The following is a 23,182-nucleotide window of genomic DNA, read 5'->3' as shown; positions in this document are numbered from 1 at the left end:
GGGCGGAGCAGGGCCCGGGGCCCCATCACGGAGCCTCCATCACTGATACATGAGCAGAAGATCCTAGAACTCACCCACAGGATGACTGAGCTGCTGACTGGAGAGGTGACACTGGGGAATGCTGGGAGATGATAGAGTAATCCAGGAGGCAGCAGGCTGGGGGGGATGACTGTGTGATCATTGTGTGTGTCAGGTTCCTATAAGGTGTCAGGATGTGGCCGTCTATTTCTCCATGGAGGAGTGGGAGTATGTAGAAGGACACAAGGATCTGTACCGGGGGGAGCAGCCGCTCATGATGGAGGATCAGCCGCCCGGCCTCACAGCACAAGGTAAGAGGAGACCTTCCTGATTCTAGAGAGCAGGGGGGGAGGGGCCCCTAGATCCTCCTCCTCCCCTCCTCCTCCCCTCCTCCTCCCCTCCTCCCCCCATCCTCCTCCCCTCCTCCTCCCCTCCTCCCCCCATCCTCCTACTCCTCCCATCCTCCTCCCCCCATCCTCCTCCCCCCATCCTCCTCCTCCTCCTGATGACATGTAGCAGTGTATAATGGATTGGCTCCCTGTGTGTTCCCTACAGATGGAGGCAGTGACAGGAATCCACCAGAGAGGTGTCCCCGTCCTCTGTATTCCCAGGACTGTCCAGAGGGAAATGTCCCAGCAGACAATCAGCAGGTAGATGAGGCTGATGCTATAGCACTATATCTCTATAGCGCCCCCCGGTGCTGGTGGTTGTTGCTCCTGCACTCATAGATGTGATGAGGCTGATAGATACATGTTGCTGGTTTCTTATGTTGATGTGTTAGATTTTCCCTCCTGTCTGCTGGATTGTACTGAATTGTTCTATTTGTCCCATCAGGGGGGAGATCAGGTGACTAATATTAAAGTGGAGGATGAAGCAGAAGAAGAGAGGATGATGGGCGATCCCCCGTGTATGAGTGAGGTGAAGGAGGAGGAGGCGCCGGCAGCTGCTATACCAGGTAGGGGAGGATGGAGTTACACAGGGATATGGAGAGGAAACTAAGCTGAGACTTCCTGTTCTGTTGTGATGATAAGGAGGAGGCGGCTGCTGGAGTTCATTGTGTCTATCACCTTGAGACATTTCATTATATCTTGTTAAAGTTGTGAGGCCTCATCAGTCAGATACTGTGGATATTATGTAGTTTGTCAAAATGAGAAGACACTTTTAAAAACAGCTCAAATAACTGGAACAAATCCCTCATCCTAAGCTCCTGTGTGTATCCAGAAGAAATGTTATATTAGAAACATAGAAGATTGTCGTCAGAAAAAGACCACTAGGTCCATCTACTTAGTAGTTTGTGAAATAAAAATTACAAAAATTCATATTTACCCCTCACAGGAAATCCCGGTAATATCTCTGAGGAGAACATCGTACTGTGGCTGAGTTATAAAGAAGAAGCTGGCGGTGCGGAGCAGCGCTCCTCAGGAGAAGCCCTCCTCCCCCTTACTGTACATCCAGGACGTCACACTACAGATCTATCATATAATCCTCCTGACCATGAGGAACCTTCTCCTGACCAGTCACACACGGCCACCACAGGGATGGAGCACAGAGGGGGGGAACGGATGCAATGTGATGAATGTGGAAAAGAGTTAACAGATAGATCAGATCTTTTAGCTCATGCACGAATACATGGAATGAAGAAATGGTATTCATGTTCAGACTGTGGGAAACACTTTACAGATAAAACAAATTATGTTATACATATGAGAATTCACACAGGGGAAAAACCGTTTTCCTGTTCAGAATGTGGAAAATGTTTTAAAAGTCAATCAAGTCTTGTTTCACATCAGAAGAGTCACACAGGAGAGAAGCCGTATTCATGTGCAGAGTGTGGGATGAGCTTTGCAGGCAGATCTGTTCTTGTTATACATGAGAGACGTCACACAGGAGAAAAGCCATTTTCATGTTCAGAATGTGGGAAATGTTTTACAACTAAACAAAGGCTTCTGATACATGAGCGAATTCACACAGGAGAGAAGCCATATTTTTGTAGAGAATGTGGAAAATGTTTTATTGATAAACATGGTCTTGTTAGACATGAGAGAAATCACACAGGGGAGAAGCCATATTCATGTTCACAGTGTGGGAAATGCTTTACAGATAAATCAGGGCTTGTTACACATGAGAGAAGTCACCAAGAAGAGAGGCCTTATTCATGTCCACAATGTGGAAAATGTTTCAAAACAAAATCAGAACAAGTTAAACATGAGAGAATCCATAGAGGAGAGAAGCCATATTTATGTTCAGAATGTGGCAAATGTTTTATCTATAAATCAGAGCTGAATATACATGCCTTAATTCACAAAGGAGAGAAGCCGTATTCATGTTCAGAATGTGGGAAATGTTTTTTAAGCAAATCATGTCTTGCTTTACATGAGAAGAGTCACACAGGAGAGAAGCCATATTCATGTTTACAGTGTGGGAAATGCTTTATAGATAAATCAAGGCTTGTTACACATGAGAAATTTCACAAAGGAGAGAGGCCTTATTCATGTCCACAATGTGGAAAATGTTTCATAAGGAAATCGGACCAAGTTAAACATGAGAGAATCCATAGAGGAGAGAAGCCACATTTATGTTCAGAATGTGGGAAATGTTTTATCTATAAATCAAGTCTGAATATACATGCCAGAATTCACAAAGGAGAGAAGCCGTATTCGTGTTCAGAATGTGGGAAATGTTTTTTACACAAATCAACTCTTGCTTCACATGAGAAGAGTCACACAGGAGAGAAGCCGTATTCGTGTTCAGAATGTGGGAAAGCTTTTTTATACAAATCAACTCTTACTTCACATGAGAAAAGTCACACAGGAGAGAAGCCATATTCATGTCCTGAATGTGGGAAATGTTATAAAGATAAAAAAGTTCTTGTTAAGCATAAAAGTATTCACACTGGAGAGAAGCCACATTCTTGTACGGAATGTGGTAAATGTTTTATAACTAAAGCACAACTGGCTATACACAGGAGAAGTCACACGGGAGAGAAGCCTTATTCCTGTTCAGAATGTGGGAAATGTTTTACAACCAAGGAAAGTCTTATTTCGCACACAAGAATTCACACAGGAGAGAAGCCTTACTCGTGTTCAGAATGTGGGAAATGTTTTATAAGAAAGACAAATCTTCTTACACACACAAGAATTCACACAGGAGAGAAGCCTTATTCGTGTTCAGAATGTGAGAAATGTTTTACAAGTAAGGCAAATCTTCTTATACACACAAGGAATCACAAGGGAGAAAAGCCATGATACAATACACTATATATATATATATATATAATATGGTGTAAGAGATCCCAGTCCGTATGTAGAGACATCTTTCAGGCTTGGGGGTTACATACACAGAAATCTCTGTCCAGAGTGGCACAGGAGGAGATGACTGAATCGGCATGGCTAATATAATCAAACAATGGGGAGACGAGACACCTAGAAGGAATGGTGTCGCGGCCGCGTCCCGTGTTCCGGGCCACCGCTGCGACCTCCTCCTGCCCCATGCAGCCGCCGGGCTCCTTGTGCAGGGACCCGGCGCTGCTGCTAGTTCGGCCCCTGGGGGCGCCTCACCTCTCCTCCGCTCCTGCCTCTCACTGTGCCGGCCGGCGCGCGTCCCCGCCTCCTAGGGCGTGCGCGCCGGCTGTCTCAGATTTAAAGGGCCAGTCCGCCCCTAATTGGTTAGTTGCACCAATCACTCCCTATAAATTCCAGCCCTGCCCCACTACAGGTGTTGGAGCCTCTACATGCTTCCCTTAGCGTTTGGCCCAGCTCCCTGTTGTTCCTGACCTTAGTCCTTGTCCCTTGTTCCTGTCTTCAGTCCTTGTCCCTAGTCCTTGCCCGCTGCCTTCCCATTGTTCCCATTGAGTCCTGTCCGCCACCTGCAAGCGCATATACTATCCTCTGCCTGCACTATCTCCTGCCTACTGCTCCTGCCACGCCTCGCCTGCCGTCACTAGCAACCAAGCCAGGGGTAGCGACCTGGGGGGTCGCCTGCCGCAGCAAGTCCATCCCGCCTTGCGGTGGGCTCTGGTGAATACCAGCGGTCCCTTAGACTCCGCGCCCTGGTGAGGTTAGTGCTATCGCTAGTGACGGTCCAGTGGATCCACTACTCCAGGCGTTACAAATGGTCTGGATGCTGGAGACATCCCTGAAGTTTCCCGACCACTGACCACAGTCAGGTATGAGGTCTCCTTGGAGGAGGAGCAGCTGCGCCTTGGCTACATACCCCCTCGCCCTGGACGGTACCGAGACCTTGAAGACTGTGATTTTTATTATTTTTTTGCGATAAACTTTGCTGCTGTTTTATCTCTTAGTTGATTGGACAAAATATCTCTAGTATGAACCCGTCACACGGAGTATAAAGATAATAGTGATAGAACGGAATAACAACGCAGTAAATTTCTTCCTTCCTCCTCTGATTCCTTGTTCTGCCCTGCGGCACCAAAATGATGAACATGAAAATAAAACCTGAAGAAATAAAACCAGGATGTATGATGAGAAGCAATATGGGAGGGAGACGTGCTGCCTACGGACATCCAGAGAGCGGAAACCGTGATCTTTTCTGGACGTCCTACAGCAGCACAACGAGACTTATGGTGTGATATCCTGGGTGGGATTTATATGACGACACTACTCGCTGAAGGACTCCGCTGATGAAAGCCGAACCCTCTGCAGCCTGCAAGTCAAGTCTGTAGTTTGTTTTTAAACTCAGTTTTATTAAAGGAGTACTCCGGCGGGGGGGCTTTTTCGAACTGGCCAGGGAGGAGGTGGCTGAGGGCAACGACGTCCACTCACCTCCCCGGTTCCAGAGGTGGGTCCCGTTTTGCGGCGCTCCTGTCCTTGCTGCCCAGTCGCTTCCTGGTGTCTGACGCGGGCTCGAGACATGACATTTCAAGTCCGCTCAGCCAGTCAGTGACTGAGGCGGGACTTGAAACGTCAGGTCTCGAGCCCGCGTCAGACACCAGGAAACGGCCGGGCAACGGGGACCGGAGCGCCGCGATACGGGACCTGCCGCTGGAACCGAGGAGGTGAGTGGACGTCATTGCCCTTAGCCACCTCCTCCCCGGCCAGATGGAAAAAAAGCCCCCCCCGGAGTACCCCTTTAAGGATATAGGCAATAGCTGTACAAAAGAAGTAATCACGTAGAGTCAACAAAAGGACATAATATACGGATTTAAGATTATTTAAAAGTAGAGTGGTAGTGCAAAAGGCTCTGCAATGGAATGGCACTTTAAACAAGACCGTGTACTCTAAAACAAACAGAGCAGAGGCAATAAAACAGTGCGAACAATATGGTTAGGTACTGTCCGGAGGGGATGTTGTCAGGTGGGAATTGCACCAGGCTCCCCATACCTTTGTAAACTTTTTAGAACATTTGCGGTGTAAATAAATGATTTTATCATACATCATTACAGTGTTGACCTGTTTTTTCCACATAAGAAGGTTAGGAGGACGGGAGTCCATCCATCTGATGGCAATCGGTTTCCGGGCCATGAACAGTGTCTCCCTCAGGAATATGTGCTGGTGGTGCGTCCAGACCTCCTCCTCTAACAGGCCAAACAGGCATACTGAAGGTGAAAGTGGTACTGCCATAGGGAGGACTGCGGTTAATAATTGCGTTACTTTTCCCCAGAAGGAAGATATGGCTGGGCAGGCCTACACCATGTGCCAGAAATCTGCTGGGCCATTTTGGCATTTGGGGCACATAGGGGTCGGAATTCGACCCATACGATGTAGGCGCTGGGGCGTTAAATATGCCTGGTGAATGTAGTTCAGTTGGATGAGTTTATTGTTGGCTGCTGGGGACACAAATCTGTGGGACTCTAAAAGGGCCTCGCAATCCTCATCATCAAGGCCAGGGATGGAAGATTTCCATTTGTCTAGGGATGGTAGAGGGCTGGACATTACCACCGCGGTAATCAGGTGGGAGTAGAGGAGAGTGGGGACAAGGCCCCCTGGACCCTGCGATCTTATTACACCAATTAAGGGATGCAGGCCTGGACTAGTAACCTGGCAAAGCGGGCAAATGCCTGCTGGGCTGGCCGGATTACCAGTTCGTGGGCCGCCCAGACTTTATAAAAATGTCATTATTATAAATAAAAAATGCTGTATTCTCTTCTATAGTCTGCAGGGTGTTATACTGTGCAGCATCTGTGTACACCTGGTATCTGATGGCTATATAGTCACAATATGGCGGTATTATTGATTATATTGGTTGTGTACACTTGGGATCTGATGGCTATATAGTCACAGTATGGCGGTATTAGTGATTATATTGGTTGTGTACACTTGGGATCTGATGGCTATATAGTCACAATATGGCGGTATTATTGATTATATTGGTTGTGTACACTTGGGATCTGATGGCTATATAGTCACAGTATGGCGGTATTAGTGATTATATTGGTAGTGTACACTTGGGATCTGATGGCTATATAGTCACAGTATGGCGGTATTAGTGATTATATTGGTAGTGTACACTTGGGATCTGATGGCTATATAGTCACAATATGGCGGTATTATTGATTATATTGGTTGTGTACACTTGGGATCTGATGGCTATATAGTCACAGTATGGCGGTATTAGTGATTATATTGGTAGTGTACACTTGGGATTTGATGGCTATATAGTCACAGTATGGCGGTATTAGTGATTATATTGGTAGTGTACACTTGGGATCTGATGGCTATATAGTCACAGTATGGCGGTATTAGTGATTATATTGGTAGTGTACACTTATTTTTCTAGTAGAGCTAAAAATTCTTCTGCTCAACATACTTTGCGCAATGGGTGTGTGTGGGGGGAGATATATGTGGGCTGCTGAGGTTTGTGTGCCAGGGCTGCTTTTCAGCCCCAGTCCGGCCCTGAAGGGATGTGAGGACAGTGATGTCGAAGGAACTGTGCATTCACGGTGTGGCGCAATATGAGGTACCTGTAAAAGGAGGTGCATGGGATACCTAAAGTATCTCTCAGGTGTGGTCATAAACATACAGAACACCTGCTTGTAACCAGTAATCTTGGTCAGGGAGTGATAGTAAGTGTGAGAAGGAGTAATTGTTCCATAGTGGTGCCTCTAGGGGGGTACCCTGGAACTGCAATTTGTGTCCAGCCGCCGCCCACACCTTGTGGCCTCCCTTGTGGGCTGGTAGAGACTGTACCCGAGGGCATGTAGGTGATTCCATATAGGACCACAATGAGACCGGGCCCATGAAGTCTATTAGGTGTTGGTCTGGAAAGTCTGGACCCGGGTCGGCCTGCAGCCAGGGTTTAGGTATTTTAGTTGTCCCGCTAGATAATAAAGGTAAATGTTAGGTAGAGCCATTCCCGCACTGTTATTTGGGCGTTGTAGTTTGGCAAACTGGAGTTTTGACCGCGATGAACCCTAGATGAAAGGGATCATAGTGGAGTCCAAGTCATGGAAGAAGGACTGTGGGATGGGCACAAATATATGTTGGTATAGAGCAGGGGCGTAGCTAGGGGTTCAGCCTAGGGGGGGGCGAGTGAATTTCACTGGGCCCCCAACCAATTATGTTACCCATAGGGAACCTCAGTAGATGACACTCAGTAGAGGCACAGCTCAGCCAGGTGTTATGTTGTCGTGACGCCAGTGCCAGTTGGGCACACAGGTATGCTGGCACGTCTGCTTTTATTTCAGTGGGCGATGAGTGCGTGTGTAAGATACAAGGAGAGAGATCATAGGTGAGAAGAAAAAAGAACACTCATTGGTATACAGATTCATGTGGTACATAAGCAAAACAATAACCCTTTAGTTCTTAAAGCTGTGCAACATCTATGTGCTATACCCTTTCCCCTGTGTACAATAACCTGCCGGGCTGTTTGGGGTCCCCTGGGCAATTATCACGGTGGTCCGGAGTGAAGTAGTGACCCACCCGGACTATTGGCACTGCCACCCACAGAAAGGGGAGATAACCCAAGGAAATAGTGATTACTGTGTGCTTGGTAAAGATACTCGATACAGAGAACATATAATACACTTTCGCCTTGATACGTTGCTTTACACTTTAGAGTCCAGATCTGTATCGAGAGGGAAAAGGTGACACAGCCGTACTAGCTGGGTTGCGTGCTGAGAGATAGAAGAGGTTCAGAAGAGTAAAAAGGAGGATGTTGAGAGAGTCCCAACCCAAGTAGCACTGTGCTCTGCCGGAACTTTACAGGTAGAAAAAGTAGAATACTTGAAAATAGAGAGAATACTTTGTGCCTGTGTTTTAACTCCTTGGTCTTTGAACTACCTATTGCCCACCGGTGTCGGGTGACCCATCCGAGAGGGTGACACAAGCCCCAAACCTTGTTACCTGGGATGAGCAGAGTGGTCAGAGTTCTCTGATTACACCCGCGCTGCGAGATAGAGTGCATAGGCTTCTAGCAACTTTGCTCTATCCGAATCAGTTCCTTTACTTCTTGTGGATACTGTTGTGCACCATGTTACGATGTCCACAGCGTGGGTTGAGATGATCCCTGACTTGTCCTCTCTAGTAGTGACTCAACACTGCATAGTGTATAATAAGGTTGTTTGAGGGAAAACTGTGTTTAGAGACGTGCTCTCCTCCACGTCTAGACCACAACTTGGACTGAGGACCTGGCAGAAACCAGGGCCCAACTTGACTGTTGTAGGGAGTGGTACTTCTGTAAATAGCGACCTGAGGCCAACGGCTGATGGTAGTGGTAAACAGAAATAAACGTTCCACATACCTGACCATGCAACCCCGTGCTACAGTCCGCTTCAAAGGACCTTCTTCTGTCTATTGGCTGGTCCCCCAGCCGCCAAGGGAGCATGGTCAGGTATGTAGGACAGTTATTATTTGGCAGTAGGCAAAGGCTGCACGGAAATCGCTGGCAATTTTTTCAGTGATAAAGGTAAAATGTGGTTTGTCAAGAGAGAATTGTAAACGTTTTACAAATGTAATTTCATGCTTTTTTGTTTCTCTTGCAGATTTCTTGCAACTGGAGAGAGTTTTGCATCGTTGCGCCTCCAATTCTGAGTTGGTAAATCTACTATCTCTGTAATTGTGAGGTTAATATGCCACATGATTTAGGAATACTTGCAGCCCACCAATGCCCAGTCCAACTCAGGAAACATGGTTGGAGGCAGCAGCAGGCTTTCAGTCTGTAGCCAATTCCCCAAATTGCATAGGTGCTGTTGGCGGTAAGAATGCATCAGGATTAATGTACTTCAAATATAAGAAGTATTTTTTAGTGGTCCAGATGGCAGTTGCTGATGCCAATTGTAAGTTCATTGCTATTAAAGTCATGGCCTATGGAGGTAAGGGGGACTGATGACATCTGGGGGACTCCCAGGTGCTGATGACATCTGAATCAGGGAGGAATGGCTTCTAAATCAAGTAACTCTTCACAACCTCTTCTGGTGACCACACATCTAGTGCCTTTCGTCTTGTTATTGGATGAGGCCTTCCCGCTGATGACTAACCTGCTGCATCCATGTCCACGGTGGGACCTCAATGCTCATAAGGAAGTCTTCAACTTGAGGCACAACGCTTCATGGTGTGCACCTTTGGGATCATGGCTGGTAAGTGGAGGGTCTTCACCAGTGCAATGCAGTTGGATAAGGCCACAGTTTACAGTGTTATCAAAGCCGCATGTGTGTGTGACAACCTTGTGCATGACTATGAAAGTTAGGACTTAGAAGTAGAGAGTGGGGTGTTTGCAAGTGCTGCACAGACATTCCCAGCGATGTCCATGCAGCCTTTGCCTACTGCCAAATAATAACTGTCCTACATACCTGACCATGCTCCCTTGGCGGCTGGGGGACCAGCCAATAGACAGAGGAAGGTCCTTTGAAGCGGACTGTAGCACGGGGTTGCATGGTCAGGTATGTGGAACGTTTATTTCTGTTTACCAATACCATCAGCCGTTGGCCACAGGTCGCTCTTTACACGTAGTGATGCGTGGTTGGTGGGAAATGATTCAAGGTCCGGAACTAAAGACACAATCAGTCACTGAATATTGTCTGATTATGCCATTTTCACACAGACCACATTGCAGGCGAATTGCTGCCACAATGATTTTATTAACAATACAAATAAATTACTAAGGATATAAAATACACACGAGATAGATATCATTTTCAAAAATATGTGATTTTTTGGAGCAAATAAATTCTTCATAGAAGAAGAAAAAGGGTCAATAAAGTCTTTTAGGAAGGACTGTCCGCAACTTGTATAAACCTCATTTGGGACTTTCTCTTTTCTTTGAGAACATTCTGGAAACATAGTAGGCCTCTCATATACATAGCGCTGAGATTGGAGTAACACAGCTTCCTCTTTACCTATAAAAAGGAATTAGGGATCAAGGAATTAGGGATTAGGGGGGTCACACACTGATAGTAACACAATGTAACATCCCTCCTCCTGTAAGCTTACCTTACTGCTGGGGTCACACTGATAGTAACACAATGTAACATCCCTCCTCCTGTAAGCTTACCTTACTGCTGGGGTCACACTGATAGTAACACAATGTAACATCCCTCCTCCTGTAAGCTTACCTTACTGCTGGGGGGGGGGGGGGGGGTCACACTGATAGTAACACAATGTAACATCCCTCCTCCTGTAAGCTTACCTTACTGCTGGGGGGTCACACTGATAGTAACACAATGTAACACCCCTCCTCCTGTAAGCTTATCTTACTGCGGGGGGGGGGGGGGGGGGGTCACACTGATAGTAACACAATGTAACACCCCTCCTCCTGTAAGCTTACCTTACTGCTGGGGAGTCACACTGACAGTAACACAATGTAACATCCCTCCTCCTGTAAGCTTACCTTACTGCTGGGGGGTCACACTGATAGTAACACAATGTAACATCCCTCCTCCTGTAAGCTTACCTTACTGCTGTGGAGTCACACTGACAGTAACACAATGTAACATCCCTCCTCCTGTAAGCTTACCTTACTGCTGTGGAGTCACACTGACAGTAACACAATGTAACATCCCTCCTCCTGTAAGCTTACCTTACTGCTGGGGTCACACACTGATAGTAACACAATGTAACATCCCTCCTCCTGTAAGCTTACCTTACTGCTGGGGTCACACACTGATAGTAACACAATGTAACATCCCTCCTCCTGTAAGCTTACCTTACTGCTGGGGTCACACTGATAGTAACACAATGTAACATCCCTCCTCCTGTAAGCTTACCTTACTGCTGGGGTCACACACTGATAGTAACACAATGTAACATCCCTCCTCCTGTAAGCTTACCTTACTGCTGGGGTCACACACTGATAGTAACACAATGTAACATCCCTCCTCCTGTAAGCTTACCTTACTGCTGGGGTCACACACTGATAGTAACACAATGTAACATCCCTCCTCCTGTAAGCTTACCTTACTGCTGGGGGGGTCACACACTGATAGTAACACAATGTAACATCCCTCCTCCTGTAAGCTTACCTTACTGCTGGGGTCACACTGATAGTAACACAATGTAACATCCCTCCTCCTGTAAGCTTACCTTACTGCTGGGGTCACACTGATAGTAACACAATGTAACATCCCTCCTCCTGTAAGCTTACCTTACTGCTGGGGTCACACACTGATAGTAACACAATGTAACATCCCTCCTCCTGTAAGCTTACCTTACTGCTGGGGTCACACACTGATAGTAACACAATGTAACATCCCTCCTCCTGTAAGCTTACCTTACTGCTGGGGGGGTCACACTGATAGTAACACAATGTAACATCCCTCCTCCTGTAAGCTTACCTTACTGCTGGATGTATAAGGTCCCTGAACGTGTGTGAAGACTGGGAGCCCCACCCTATCCTGTCACATGATTACACATCAGGGCCGGGTGAGCTGGGCCACAGCACGGGGCGCCCTGCGGCACCTGACAGTACCCGGCCCGCAGCCCCTGCATCTTAGAGGCTTGCCAGGGGATCTGGAATCTAAGTTCCAGATCCCCTGGCCAGAGCGACCTGCAGCAGCCGAGGCAGAGACCCAGAGGCTTCCTGTGCAGGCGGCCTCTGTATGACAGGTGGCTGCCTGCATCTGAAGCCAGAAGAGGACGGGACTCACCAAGAAGAGGAGCTGGAGGCCGCAGGGTGACAGGTGAGTATCTAATGGGGGCTATGAGGAGGGTGTGGGGGGAAGCCTGCACAGAGAGAGCCCCAGATATGTCCCAATAAGCCCCCCCCCCGCAATAAGCCCCACCCCCGGCGCCAATGTTCACAGTTTACCCAGCTCTCCCAGCCTCCTGTATGTCAGTATAATGGAGGTCATCCAGCTATCCCAGTATCCTGTATGTCAGTGTAATGGAGGTCATACAGCTTTCCCAGCCTCCTGTATGTCAGTGTAATGGAGGTCATCCAGCTTTCCCAGCATCCTGTATGTCAGTGTAATGGAGGTCATCCAGCTTTCCCATTATCCTGTATGTCAGTGTAATGGATGTCACCCAGCTCTCCCCTAATCCTGTATGTCACTGTATAATGGAGGTCACCCAGCTCTCCCCTAATCCTGTATGTCAGTGTAATGGAGGTCATCCAGCTCTCCCAGCATCCTGTATGTCAGTGTAATGGAGGTCACACAGCTTTCCCAGCATCCTGTATGTCAGTGTAATGGAGGTCACCCAGCTTTCCCAGCATCCTGTATGCCAGTGTAATGGAGGTCACCCAGCTTTCCCAGCCTCCTGTATGTCAGTGTAATGGAGGTCACACAGCTTTCCCAGCATCCTGTATGTCAGTGTAATGGAGGTCATCCAGCTTTCCCAGCATCCTGTATGTCAGTATAATGGAGGTCACCCAGCTTTCCCAGCATCCTGTATGTCAGTGTAATGGAGGTCACCCAGCTTTCCCAGCATCCTGTATGTCAGTGTAATGGAGGTCACACCATGCAGACTTTACTGCACCAAACAGCAGAATTACTACAGTTTGGGACCTTATAGGTGGGAAAAGGGGAAGGAAGTTTCTGGAAGTGCGGAGCCTGAGATGTCTGTCTGGCAGGTTCTAAAGAGATGAAAGAGCTGCAAGAAATCATCCTGGTGGTCTGGGCCAGATGAAGAGGAAAAGGGAAAGAGCCTCAGATCAAAGAAGACGTCACCTGTGAGTCCCTGTATAATGATTTTGTATTGAGCAGAACATTATCTGTAGGGGCTCTGCACCGCTCTATGCTGCAATACACACACTGCTTCTTCCTAGTAACCCGTATCTTGATAAAAGCCCCCCTACCTTCCCTAGGGCTGAACTGAGAACTGGGGGGGGGGGGCACTTTTATCAAAATTCGCCCTGTTACCAAAATGACCTAGAAACTTCACCAAAATTTAATCTATCCTGCACTGCTGAGCTCCGCCCCCACATGTACTGGTCACATGATTGTGACATCATCACAGGCCCTACACCTCCAGCATCTCCCAGATACAGAGCAGCTCCTGGTCAGGCTCCTGCTGTTGTGTTGTGTGTGGAGATCTCTGCTCCTCAGTGTGTGACCCCAGCAGTAAGGTAAGCTTACAGGAGGAGGGGTGTTACATTGTGTTACTATCAGTGTGTGACCCCAGCAGTAAGGTAAGCTTACAGGAGGAGGGATGTTACATTGTGTTACTATCAGTGTGACCCCAGCAGTAAGGTAAGCTTACAGGAGGAGGGATGTTACATTGTGTTACTATCAGTGTGTGACCCCCCAGCAGTAAGGTAAGCTTACAGGAGGAGGGGTGTTACATTGTGTTACTATCAGTGTGTGATCCCCCCCCAGCAGTAAGGTAAGCTTACAGGAGGAGGGATGTTACATTGTGTTACTATCAGTGTGTGACCCCCCCCCAGCAGTAAGGTAAGCTTACAGGAGAAGGGATGTTACATTGTGTTACTATCAGTGTGACCCCAGCAGTAAGGTAAGCTTACAGGAGGAGGGGTGTTACATTGTGTTACTATCAGTGTGTGACCCCAGCAGTAAGGTAAGCTTACAGGAGGAGGGATGTTACATTGTGTTACTATCAGTGTGTGACCCCAGCAGTAAGGTAAGCTTACAGGAGGAGGGATGTTACATTGTGTTACTATCAGTGTGACCCCAGCAGTAAGGTAAGCTTACAGGAGGAGGGGTGTTACATTGTGTTACTATCAGTGTGTGACCCCAGCAGTAAGGTAAGCTTACAGGAGGAGGGATGTTACATTGTGTTACTATCAGTGTGACCCCCCAGCAGTAAGGTAAGCTTACAGGAGGAGGGATGTTACATTGTGTTACTATCAGTGTGTGACCCCAGCAGTAAGGTAAGCTTACAGGAGGAGGGATGTTACATTGTGTTACTATCAGTGTGACCCCCCAGCAGTAAGGTAAGCATACAGGAGGAGGGATGTTACATTGTGTTACTATCAGTGTGACCCCCCCAGCAGTAAGGTAAGCTTACAGGAGGAGGGATGTTACATTGTGTTACTATCAGTGTGACCCCCCCAGCAGTAAGGTAAGCTTACAGGAGGAGGGATGTTACATTGTGTTACTATCAGTGTGTGACCCCAGCAGTAAGGTAAGCTTACAGGAGGAGGGATGTTACATTGTGTTACTATCAGTGTGACCCCCCCCCAGCAGTAAGGTAAGCTTACAGGAGGAGGGATGTTACATTGTGTTACTATCAGTGTGTGACCCCAGCAGTAAGGTAAGCTTACAGGAGGGGGGTCCTCCTGTAAGCTTACCTTATGTATGTTGTTACATATGTATGTTACATATGCTGTGGCCCCTGTATGGTTTGGGGCCCCTGGCTATGACAAAGGCCCAGGCAGGACTAGGCCCTCCTTGTGCTCCAGTTGTCTCCTCTTCTCCCCCAGACGCTCCTCTTCCTGAATGACCCCCCAAGGATGGAGAAGAACAGGAATGAGATCAGTAAGAGAATATTACACGTCACCTTGGAGATCATCCGCCTGCTGACCGGAGAGGTAACTTCTCTAGATTTCCACCATTGTTGTCTGGGCTCTTTGGCCCCTCCCTCCCTCTCCCGCTCTATGTTCTGGATCTGGTCTCCTCTTTGTAGGTGCGGTGGTCTCCAGCACTGACCCCAGTAGTCCAGATGTGTCTCCTCCTCCTCCTCCTCACTAGAGCTCTATACAGGGGGACAATCTCCTCTTTGTAGTGAGGAGGAGGCAGGAATACTGGGCTCAGTCCCCTCATTGTCTCTCTCCATCCCCAGGATTACACCATAGTGAAGAAGACATGGGGGGAGGGTGTGGCCTTCCCCCAGGAGTCAGGAGGGCGGAGCAGGGCCCGGGGCCCCATCACGGAGCCTCCATCACTGATACATGAGCAGAAGATCCTAGAACTCACCCACAGGATGACTGAGCTGCTGACTGGAGAGGTGACACTGGGGAATGCTGGGAGATGATAGAGTAATCCAGGAGGCAGCAGGCTGGGGGGGATGACTGTGTGATCATTGTGTGTGTCAGGTTCCTATAAGGTGTCAGGATGTGGCCGTCTATTTCTCCATGGAGGAGTGGGAGTATGTAGAAGGACACAAGGATCTGTACCGGGGGGAGCAGCCGCTCATGATGGAGGATCAGCCGCCCGGCCTCACAGCACAAGGTAAGAGGAGACCTTCCTGATTCTAGAGAGCAGGGGGAGGGGCCCCTACATCCTCCTCCTCCCATCCTTCTCCTCTTCCTCGTCCCCCTCCCCTCCTTCTCCTCCCCCCATCCTCCTCCCCCTCCCATCCTCCTCCCCCTCCCATCCTCCTCCTCCCCCTCCCATCCTCCTCCCCCTCCCATCCTCCTCCTCCTCCTCCTCCTCCTCCTCCCATCACCCTCCTCCTCCCCCCATCCCCCTCCTCCCTTCCTCCTCCCCCCATCCTCCTCCCATCCTCCTCCCATCCTCCTCCCCCCATCATCCTCCTCCTCCCATCCTCCTCCTGATGACATGTAGCAGTGTATAATGGATTGGCTCCCTGTGTCTTCCCTACAGATGGAGGCAGTGACAGGAATCCACCAGAGAGGTGTCCCCGTCCTCTGTATTCCCAGGACTGTCCAGAGGGAAATGTCCCAGCAGACAATCAGCAGGTAGATGAGGCTGATGCTATAGCACTATATCTCTATAGCGCCCCCCGGTGCTGGTGGTTGTTGCTCCTGCACTCATAGATGTGATGAGGCTGATAGATACATGTTGCTGGTTTCTTATGTTGATGTGTTAGATTTTCCCTCCTGTCTGCTGGATTGTACTGAATTGTTCTATATGTCCCATCAGGGGGGAGATCAGGTGACTAATATTAAAGTGGAGGATGAAGCAGAAGAAGAGAGGATGAGGGGCGATCCCCCGTGTATGAGTGAGGTGAAGGAGGAGGAGGCGCCGGCAGCTGCTATACCAGGTAGGGGAGGATGGAGTTACACAGGGATATGGAGAGGAAACTAAGCTGAGACTTCCTGTTCTGTCTGTGATGATAAGGAGGAGGCTGCTGGAGTTCATTGTGTCTATCACCATGAGACATATCACTATATCTTATGAGGCCTCAGTAGTCAGATACTGTGGATATTATCTTGTTTGTCAAGACACTTTTTAAAAACAGTTCAAATAACTGGACCAAATCCCTCATCCTGAGCTCCTGTGCGTATCCAGAAGTAACGTTATATTCCTCTACTTTGTGGTTTTTGAAATAAAAATAACAAAATTGCTATTTACTCCTCACAGAGAATGTCGGTAATCTTTCTGAGGAGAACACCGTGTTACTGCTGAATTATAAGGAAGAAGCTGGCGGTGCGGAGCAGCACTCCTCAGGAGAAGCCCTCCTCCCCCTTACTGTACATCCAGGACGTCACACTACAGATCTATCATATAATCCTCCTGACCATGAGGAACCTTCTCCTGACCAATCACACACTGCTACCACAGGGGCGGGTCACAGAGGAGGGGAGAGGATGCAATATGGTGAATACGGAAAAGAGCTTACAGATAAATCTGGTCTTTTAGCTCATAAACGAATATATAAAAGTAAGAAATTGTATTCATGTTCAGAATGTGGGAAATTCTTCTCAGATAAATCAAATTATGTTATACATATGAGAATTCACACAGGGGAAAAACCGTTTTCCTGTTCAGAATGTGGGAAATGTTTTAAAAGTAAAACACATCTGGCTATACATAAGAGAAGTCACACGGGAGAGAAGCCTTATTCCTGTTTAGAATGTGGGAAATGTTTTACTAGAAAGGAAAGTCTTCTTTCACACAGAAGAATTCACACAGGAGAGAAGCCTTATTCGTGTTCAGAATGTGGGAAATGTTTTACAAGGAAGTCAAATCTTCTTGTACACATAAGCAATCACAAGGGAGAAAAACCATGATAAAATTATATATATATATATATATATATATATATATATATATATATATATATATCGCGTAAGAGACCCCAGTCTGTATGTAAAGACATCTATCAGACTTGGGGGTTACATACACAGAAATCTCTGTCCAGAGTGACACAGGAGGAGATGACTGCATTGGCTTATATAATCAAACAATGGGGAGACGAGACACCTAGAAGGAATGGTCTGGATGCTGGAGACACCCATGAAGTTTCCCGACCACTGACCATAGTCAGGTATGAGGTCTCCTTGGAGGAGGAGGTCATCCCTGGACATCTGCTTCCCCTTGGCTACATACCCCCTCGCCCTGGACGGTACAGAGACCCTGAAGACTGTGATTTTTAATCATTTTTTGCAATAAACTTTGCTGCTGTTTTATCTCTTAGCTGATTGGACAAAATATCTCTAATATGAAGTCAAGTCTGTAGTGTTTAAAGGGAACCTGTCACCTCGGCTGCCGGGGTGAAGCCTGCACGACCCCCCGGTGGAGCCCCTTATACTTACCTCTTCCTCGAAGTCCCAGAGTCCTGTTGCTCTGGTGAGCGCGCGCACGGCTTCCGACAAGTATAAGGGGCTCAACCGGGGGGTCGGGCGGGTTTCATCCCGGCAGCCGAGGTGACAGGTCTCCTTTAAAGGGGTTCACCTGTGTTAGAAAAAATTTCCCACTTTCTTCCAGAGCCAACACCACTCTTGTCTCCAGGTCAGATGTGGATTGCAATTAATCTTCATTCTCTTTTATGGAACTGAAGTTCAAAACCTGCACCCAAACTGGAGACAAGAGCGCTGCTGTTTCTGGAAGAAAGTGACCATGTTTTTCTAACACCGGACAAGCCCTTTAACAAATGTGTAGTTAGAGGCCGAGGTAGCTGCTCTGCAGATGTCATCTAATAGAATGCAGCTGCAGTTGCTGTTGTCCTTGTTGAGTGAGGCCTAACCATAAGTTGCGCGGCGTAGTACAGCAGTGGCTTCTCCCGCTGTACTGCGCATGTACAACATAGTAAAGACGTCGGTGTGGACGACATGCAACGCTGCCCCCCCCCCCCCCCGGGTGATGTCAGCATGCAGCAGTTTCCAACACGCCCAGAGGGGCGTGATTACAGCGCCGGAACCCGCCCAGGACCGTGATTTGAAGACCAACCACACGCCCACCGTGACTACTTAGCTGGTAATTTACATACATTCTACTATAAGTGCACTGATCTCTCATACAGATGTTAGCTGGGTTCACACTATGTATATTTCAGGCTGTATTTGGTCCTCATGTCAGGTCCTCATTGCAACCAAAACCAGGAGTGGATTGAAAACACAGAAAGGCTCTGTTCACACAATGTTGAAATTGAGTGGATGGCCGTCATATAACGGTAAATAACTGCCATTATTTCAATATAACAGCCGTTGTTTTAAAATAACAGCAAAAATTTGCCAATAAATGACAGCCATCCACTCAATTACAACATTATGTGAACATATCCTTTCTGTGTTTTCAATCCACTCCTGGTTTTGGTTGCTGTACAGCCTCACAAATACAGCCTCAAATATACTGTGTGTGAACCCAGCCCTATGCTGCATAGATATGCAGCATAGATCGATGAGATAGGCACATTGATTGCTTCCGGCTGCTGCAGCCGAAAGCAATCGCGGGCCGAGCCGGGATCAGCGCCATTACAGCGCTGACCCCGGACGAGGTAAGATGTGTGGATCGCTCCCCCGGTCCTGCTCTGAATGCGTGGAGGACATACGGGTACGTCTAGGGGTTAAACAAGAGCTGCAAGGACATCGGTAACTATGTATCGTTTACATTATTGATCGGGCCCCCATCGACCCGTGGAATAGGACCCTTAGATTGAGATTGTAGAGATCTGAATAAAGGTTGTCTCCCTGATGCAACAGGTCCCTCTCCCAGGGAAGCTTCCAGAATCCGCCTCTCGATAACTGTAATATGAGCGGAAACAAAGTCCTGCAAGACCAGCAAGGTAGAATCAGAGCGGCTTTGCCTTAGTCCTGTCTGATCTCCAACAAGATCCTCACTATTAATGGAATCAGAAGAAATATGTACACTAACATGTTTTTCCAGGGTATTGATAGACTGTCCAGAGCCCGGGGGTGATCTGTTTTCTCACGGGAGCAGAACTTAGGAACCTTGGTATTTTCTCTGATTGCCAATGCATCCAAGTCCGCCATTCCCAACTTGTAAGAGATTTGAAGAAAGATCTGATGATGCAGACTACATTCTCAAGGTGGTGGTACCGTATTTTCCGGCATATAAGACAACTTTTTAACCCCATACGGTGGGGGGGCTCAAAAATGGCTCCATCCCCACCATATGGGGCGACCACTATAAAGAAAACAAACATTTAACTCACCTAGGGCCCGTTCCTGGCCTCCGCGTACCTTCCATACTGTTCCCGGCACAGGCAGTGTGATGTACATGTATCGCCGAACCTCTCCCCGGCAGCCGAGTATCTCATCGGAGAGGCTCGGAGACGCTCGTCTGCTGGGAGAGTTTCGGGAGAATGAGAGAGGTGCCGGAAGTTCCCAGTGCCTCTCTCATTCTCTCGAAGCTCTCCCAGCAGACGAGCGTCTCCGAGTCTCTCAGATGAGATATTCGGCTGCCGGGGAGAGGTTTGGTAGTGTACATCACACTACCTGCTCTGGGAACAGTACGGGAGGCGCACGGGGGCAAGTTAATCTTTTTTTTTTATTTAGCTGCAGTTAACTCCTGCCTGACCACAGCAAGGGTTAACATTTTTCGGTGTATAAGGCAAACCCCTGACTATCTGCTTAAAAGTCGGGGGTCTTCTTATACGCCCAGTCGCCTTATACGCCGGAAAATACGGTACATATAGACTGCTTGTTATCTGGAAACATATAAACATTTCCATGCTGTTCGTTTCACTTTATCGGTTGCACAAACCTCTCGCTTACACAGGAAGATGTGTGGCCAATAAAGATACATTTTAAAGCAGATTCTAAACAGACGATTAGCCGATAATGGGGCCCATCGCTGTCACTTTTATACAGGCCAATTGTTGCCAATAGGAGCATTCCTGGCTGATCAGCCCACTTAAAAGGTCCTTTAGTTGACTGACCTAGAACGTCCTGATGGAGGAGAAGAGCCAAGCTCTCTGCTATCAGTTCCCTGAGGTTGTAAGAGAGTTAAATCTCCAGAAGAGCAAATTTCCTGAATCCACTGATCCCCGAGATGCGCACCCCCTTCCTGATACATTGGTTATGACTACTATCTGCTGATGGGGAATGAGAGATCTGCCTCTGTGGAGATGTTCTTGGAATGTCCACCACAATAGATCCCGTTCTTGGTCTTATGGTCCTGATAAGGTTAAATTTATATGTTGACCTCTCTCTATGGAGAGAAGCCAAAAACCCAGGTAACGGATGGTTTTTTAATTATATCTAGAGTTGGAACCTGCAGTGTTACCAGCTCGTCACTTATACGTCACTGACACAGATAAGACAATGTATCATGATTATAAGCCTGGATAATGGCCCAAGTTTTATTATGGTCATCACATTTTATAGACAGATAAAATATAGGGTGGTAACAAATGCTAATAAGACATAGATGAGGCGGTGCTAGTGATTTAGATATTCAGTCATGCGCAATGGCATCTATATTAATATTCATTATTATTATTCAAAAAGGTTAGAACAACACATTCTGTGCAATGATACTTTCACATTATTCCCACTGTAACAGACAGGCAACTTTCCTCTGAGAATGTCCTTAAACACTGATAAACATGTCTCTGAGGGAAATAGTTCTTGAGACAAAACATTCTTTCTAGTGTCCATATCAGAAGTTTTCCAAGGTAAGAAATGGTCCAACTATACGTTAACCCTATCAGGGACTCTCTAATGTACTGGAGCTTCTAAGCAAGAGGCCTATATATATGTGTAGTCATATAGGTACGGTGCAGGTAGGTAAAATCCCAATACCTGGCCTTATCAGTCCCCCAATTGACATCCGTGAAGCCTTGGACTGGAATCACTGTGGTTGGTACATAGCCAGAGGTTCCCAAGATACTGTCTGAGCCGCGGGTTGCTCAGGGGTCACATCTTCTCCATAGGGTGAACCCATCCTCCAAGTACTTGTCCAGCATCCAACCTCCAGAAATGTCCAGGCGACACAGATTTCAAGAGAACCGGAAAAGGAAGGGAAAACACAGTTAGTTACTCTTTATCTAAGAATTGATCTTCTCCTCTTTCGAGGTTTTATGCGAAAGAAAATACACATAAACACTTTTACTGACTAACAGATCAGTATTATGCATAAGACCACTTGGATGAGACCCTGAAGGACTCCCATTAGTTTATGGGCATCACCATAGGATAGACAAAAATAGTACCATACATTTTATTGAAAGTTATAGATGGCGGAACAAACTTACAGCAGATGAGGTAGGTAGATCTGCAATAACCGAAAGAAAATACTAAACAATGGGTGAGTCTGTACAGTATACATCAATATACAGCTTAGTTACAACAAAACAAAAGCTTATTATCAATACCCAAACTAATATATGTATATGACAAATACCTCTCCGGATTTTATCAACATAACCAAACCTTATTGTCTTATTATTGTATTTAACAGACCTGACTCAATAACAAGGACTCTACCACTGCGGCATCATGTGGGGATTGGAAAGTCACAACAACTAACTTTAAAAAGTTTCTGAAAAAGGAAAGTTTAGATGTGAACAAATCTTATCTCATGGCAAAAGCAAAAATAAAAAGTTAAATGATACATAAACCAAAAACAGCACAACAGGTAAATGCAATAAAATCTCCACAATGTGACCTACTATGTAACCACTAGATTCACTTATAATAACCAGATAGTGAATTCACAATCTTCAGTAAGAGATTCTCAAAATTTCCACTTCTTTTTAGTCTTTTTACTTCATTTTGTACCTAGAAAACATCTTTATGATTAGATCCCACAGGTCTAATGACTGGTCACATGGTCACATCTCTTCCTGTACATAATCATATAGTATAATACATACACCAATAATATGAAGTAACTGGGCGCTTATTACCGATATAATATTTGGATCCTACTGAATTGTCTCTTGTCTCACTGAGATCATCACATATTACACATAAGATAACCACCATAGAAATAAAAGCAAAGTGTAAACAATACATCACCTAAGGTTTCAAAGCCTTTTTATGAGAATAATATATATCATATGATCCTTTTTGTAATAGTAGCATTGGTATGGATCCTTTATCCTTAAAGGGGTTGTCCGGCGAAAAAAAATTATTCACAGAATAACACACATTACAAAGTTATACAACTTTGTAATGTATGTTATGTCTGTGAATGGCCCCCTTCCCCGTGTCCCACCACCCCCACCCGTGTACCCGGAAGTGTGGTGCGCTATACATTACCTGTCGCGTGCCGACCACGGTCTCCGATCGTCAGCAGTGACGTCTTCTTCGGGAGCTTGGCGGATCTTCCCGAGTGCCGGCCGCCCTCTGCAGCGTCATCCGAAGCTCAGCCGCGATTGGCTGAGCATAACTGTGCTCAGCCAATCGCGGCTGAGCAGCTGATGACGTGGCCGCGTCATCAGCCGCTCAGCCGCGATTGGCTGAGCACAGTTATGCTCAGCCAATCGCGGCTGAGCTTCGGATGACGCTGCAGAGGGCGGCCGGCACTCGGGAAGATCCGCCAAGCTCCCGAAGAAGACGTCACTGCTGACGATCGGAGACCGTGGACGACACGACATGCGGTGAGTATAATGCACCACACTTCCGGGTCTAGCGTGGGTGGGGGGAAACACGGGGAAGGGGGCCATTCACAGACATAACATACATTACAAAGTTGTATAACTTTGTAATGTGTGTTATTCTGTGA

General features: G+C 47.1%; 3 protein-coding genes and 1 long non-coding RNA gene across 8 annotated transcripts in view; all 4 read left to right on the top strand.

Moving 5' to 3' along the window:
• The window catches only part of LOC138797152 (zinc finger protein 84-like), an 863,099-nt gene that overhangs the window by 773,880 nt on the left and 66,037 nt on the right, over nt 1-23,182 (top strand). The window lies entirely within an intron of this gene.
• LOC138797149 (zinc finger protein 585A-like) lies at nt 198-3,287 on the top strand. Of its 2 annotated transcripts, none has more exons than XM_069976957.1 (2): nt 198-329; nt 1,354-3,287. In XM_069976957.1, the coding sequence occupies exons 1-2, from the start codon at nt 233-235 to the stop codon at nt 3,261-3,263; spliced, it is 2,007 nt and encodes a 668-aa protein (XP_069833058.1). In that variant the 5' UTR covers nt 198-232; the 3' UTR covers nt 3,264-3,287. The 2 variants fall into 2 exon arrangements, with proteins under 2 accessions (XP_069833058.1, XP_069833057.1); XM_069976956.1 differs by lacking the exon at nt 198-329 and adding an exon at nt 853-973.
• Nucleotides 11,833-14,891, top strand: LOC138797212 (uncharacterized). The gene is made up of 3 exons (XR_011363903.1): nt 11,833-12,088; nt 12,979-13,077; nt 14,788-14,891. It is a non-coding gene; the product is annotated as an uncharacterized lncRNA (long non-coding RNA).
• LOC138797193 (gastrula zinc finger protein XlCGF7.1-like) lies at nt 16,190-17,686 on the top strand. Its single transcript, XM_069977034.1, has 2 exons — nt 16,190-16,310; nt 16,631-17,686. Exons 1-2 carry the CDS (start codon nt 16,244-16,246, stop codon nt 17,278-17,280), a joined length of 717 nt encoding a protein of 238 aa, XP_069833135.1. The 5' UTR covers nt 16,190-16,243; the 3' UTR covers nt 17,281-17,686.

This window comes from Dendropsophus ebraccatus, chromosome 7 (genome assembly GCF_027789765.1).
Source record: "Dendropsophus ebraccatus isolate aDenEbr1 chromosome 7, aDenEbr1.pat, whole genome shotgun sequence".
NCBI classification, from domain to species: domain Eukaryota; kingdom Metazoa; phylum Chordata; class Amphibia; order Anura; family Hylidae; genus Dendropsophus; species Dendropsophus ebraccatus.
Note: the sequence above shows the minus strand (reverse complement) of the source record. Positions and strands in the feature narration are given on the sequence as shown.

Excerpts from the sequence above, each read along its gene's own strand:
- LOC138797149 (XM_069976957.1), top strand. The coding sequence starts at position 233 with ATGGAGGAGTGGGAGTATGTAGAAGGACACAAGGATCTGTACCGGGGG. Across the intron at positions 330-1,353 it reads GCCCGGCCTCACAGCACAAG|GAAATCCCGGTAATATCTCT; the intron begins GTAAGAGGAGAC and ends TACCCCTCACAG.
- LOC138797193 (XM_069977034.1), top strand. The coding sequence starts at position 16,244 with ATGAGGGGCGATCCCCCGTGTATGAGTGAGGTGAAGGAGGAGGAGGCG. Across the intron at positions 16,311-16,630 it reads GCCGGCAGCTGCTATACCAG|AGAATGTCGGTAATCTTTCT; the intron begins GTAGGGGAGGAT and ends TACTCCTCACAG.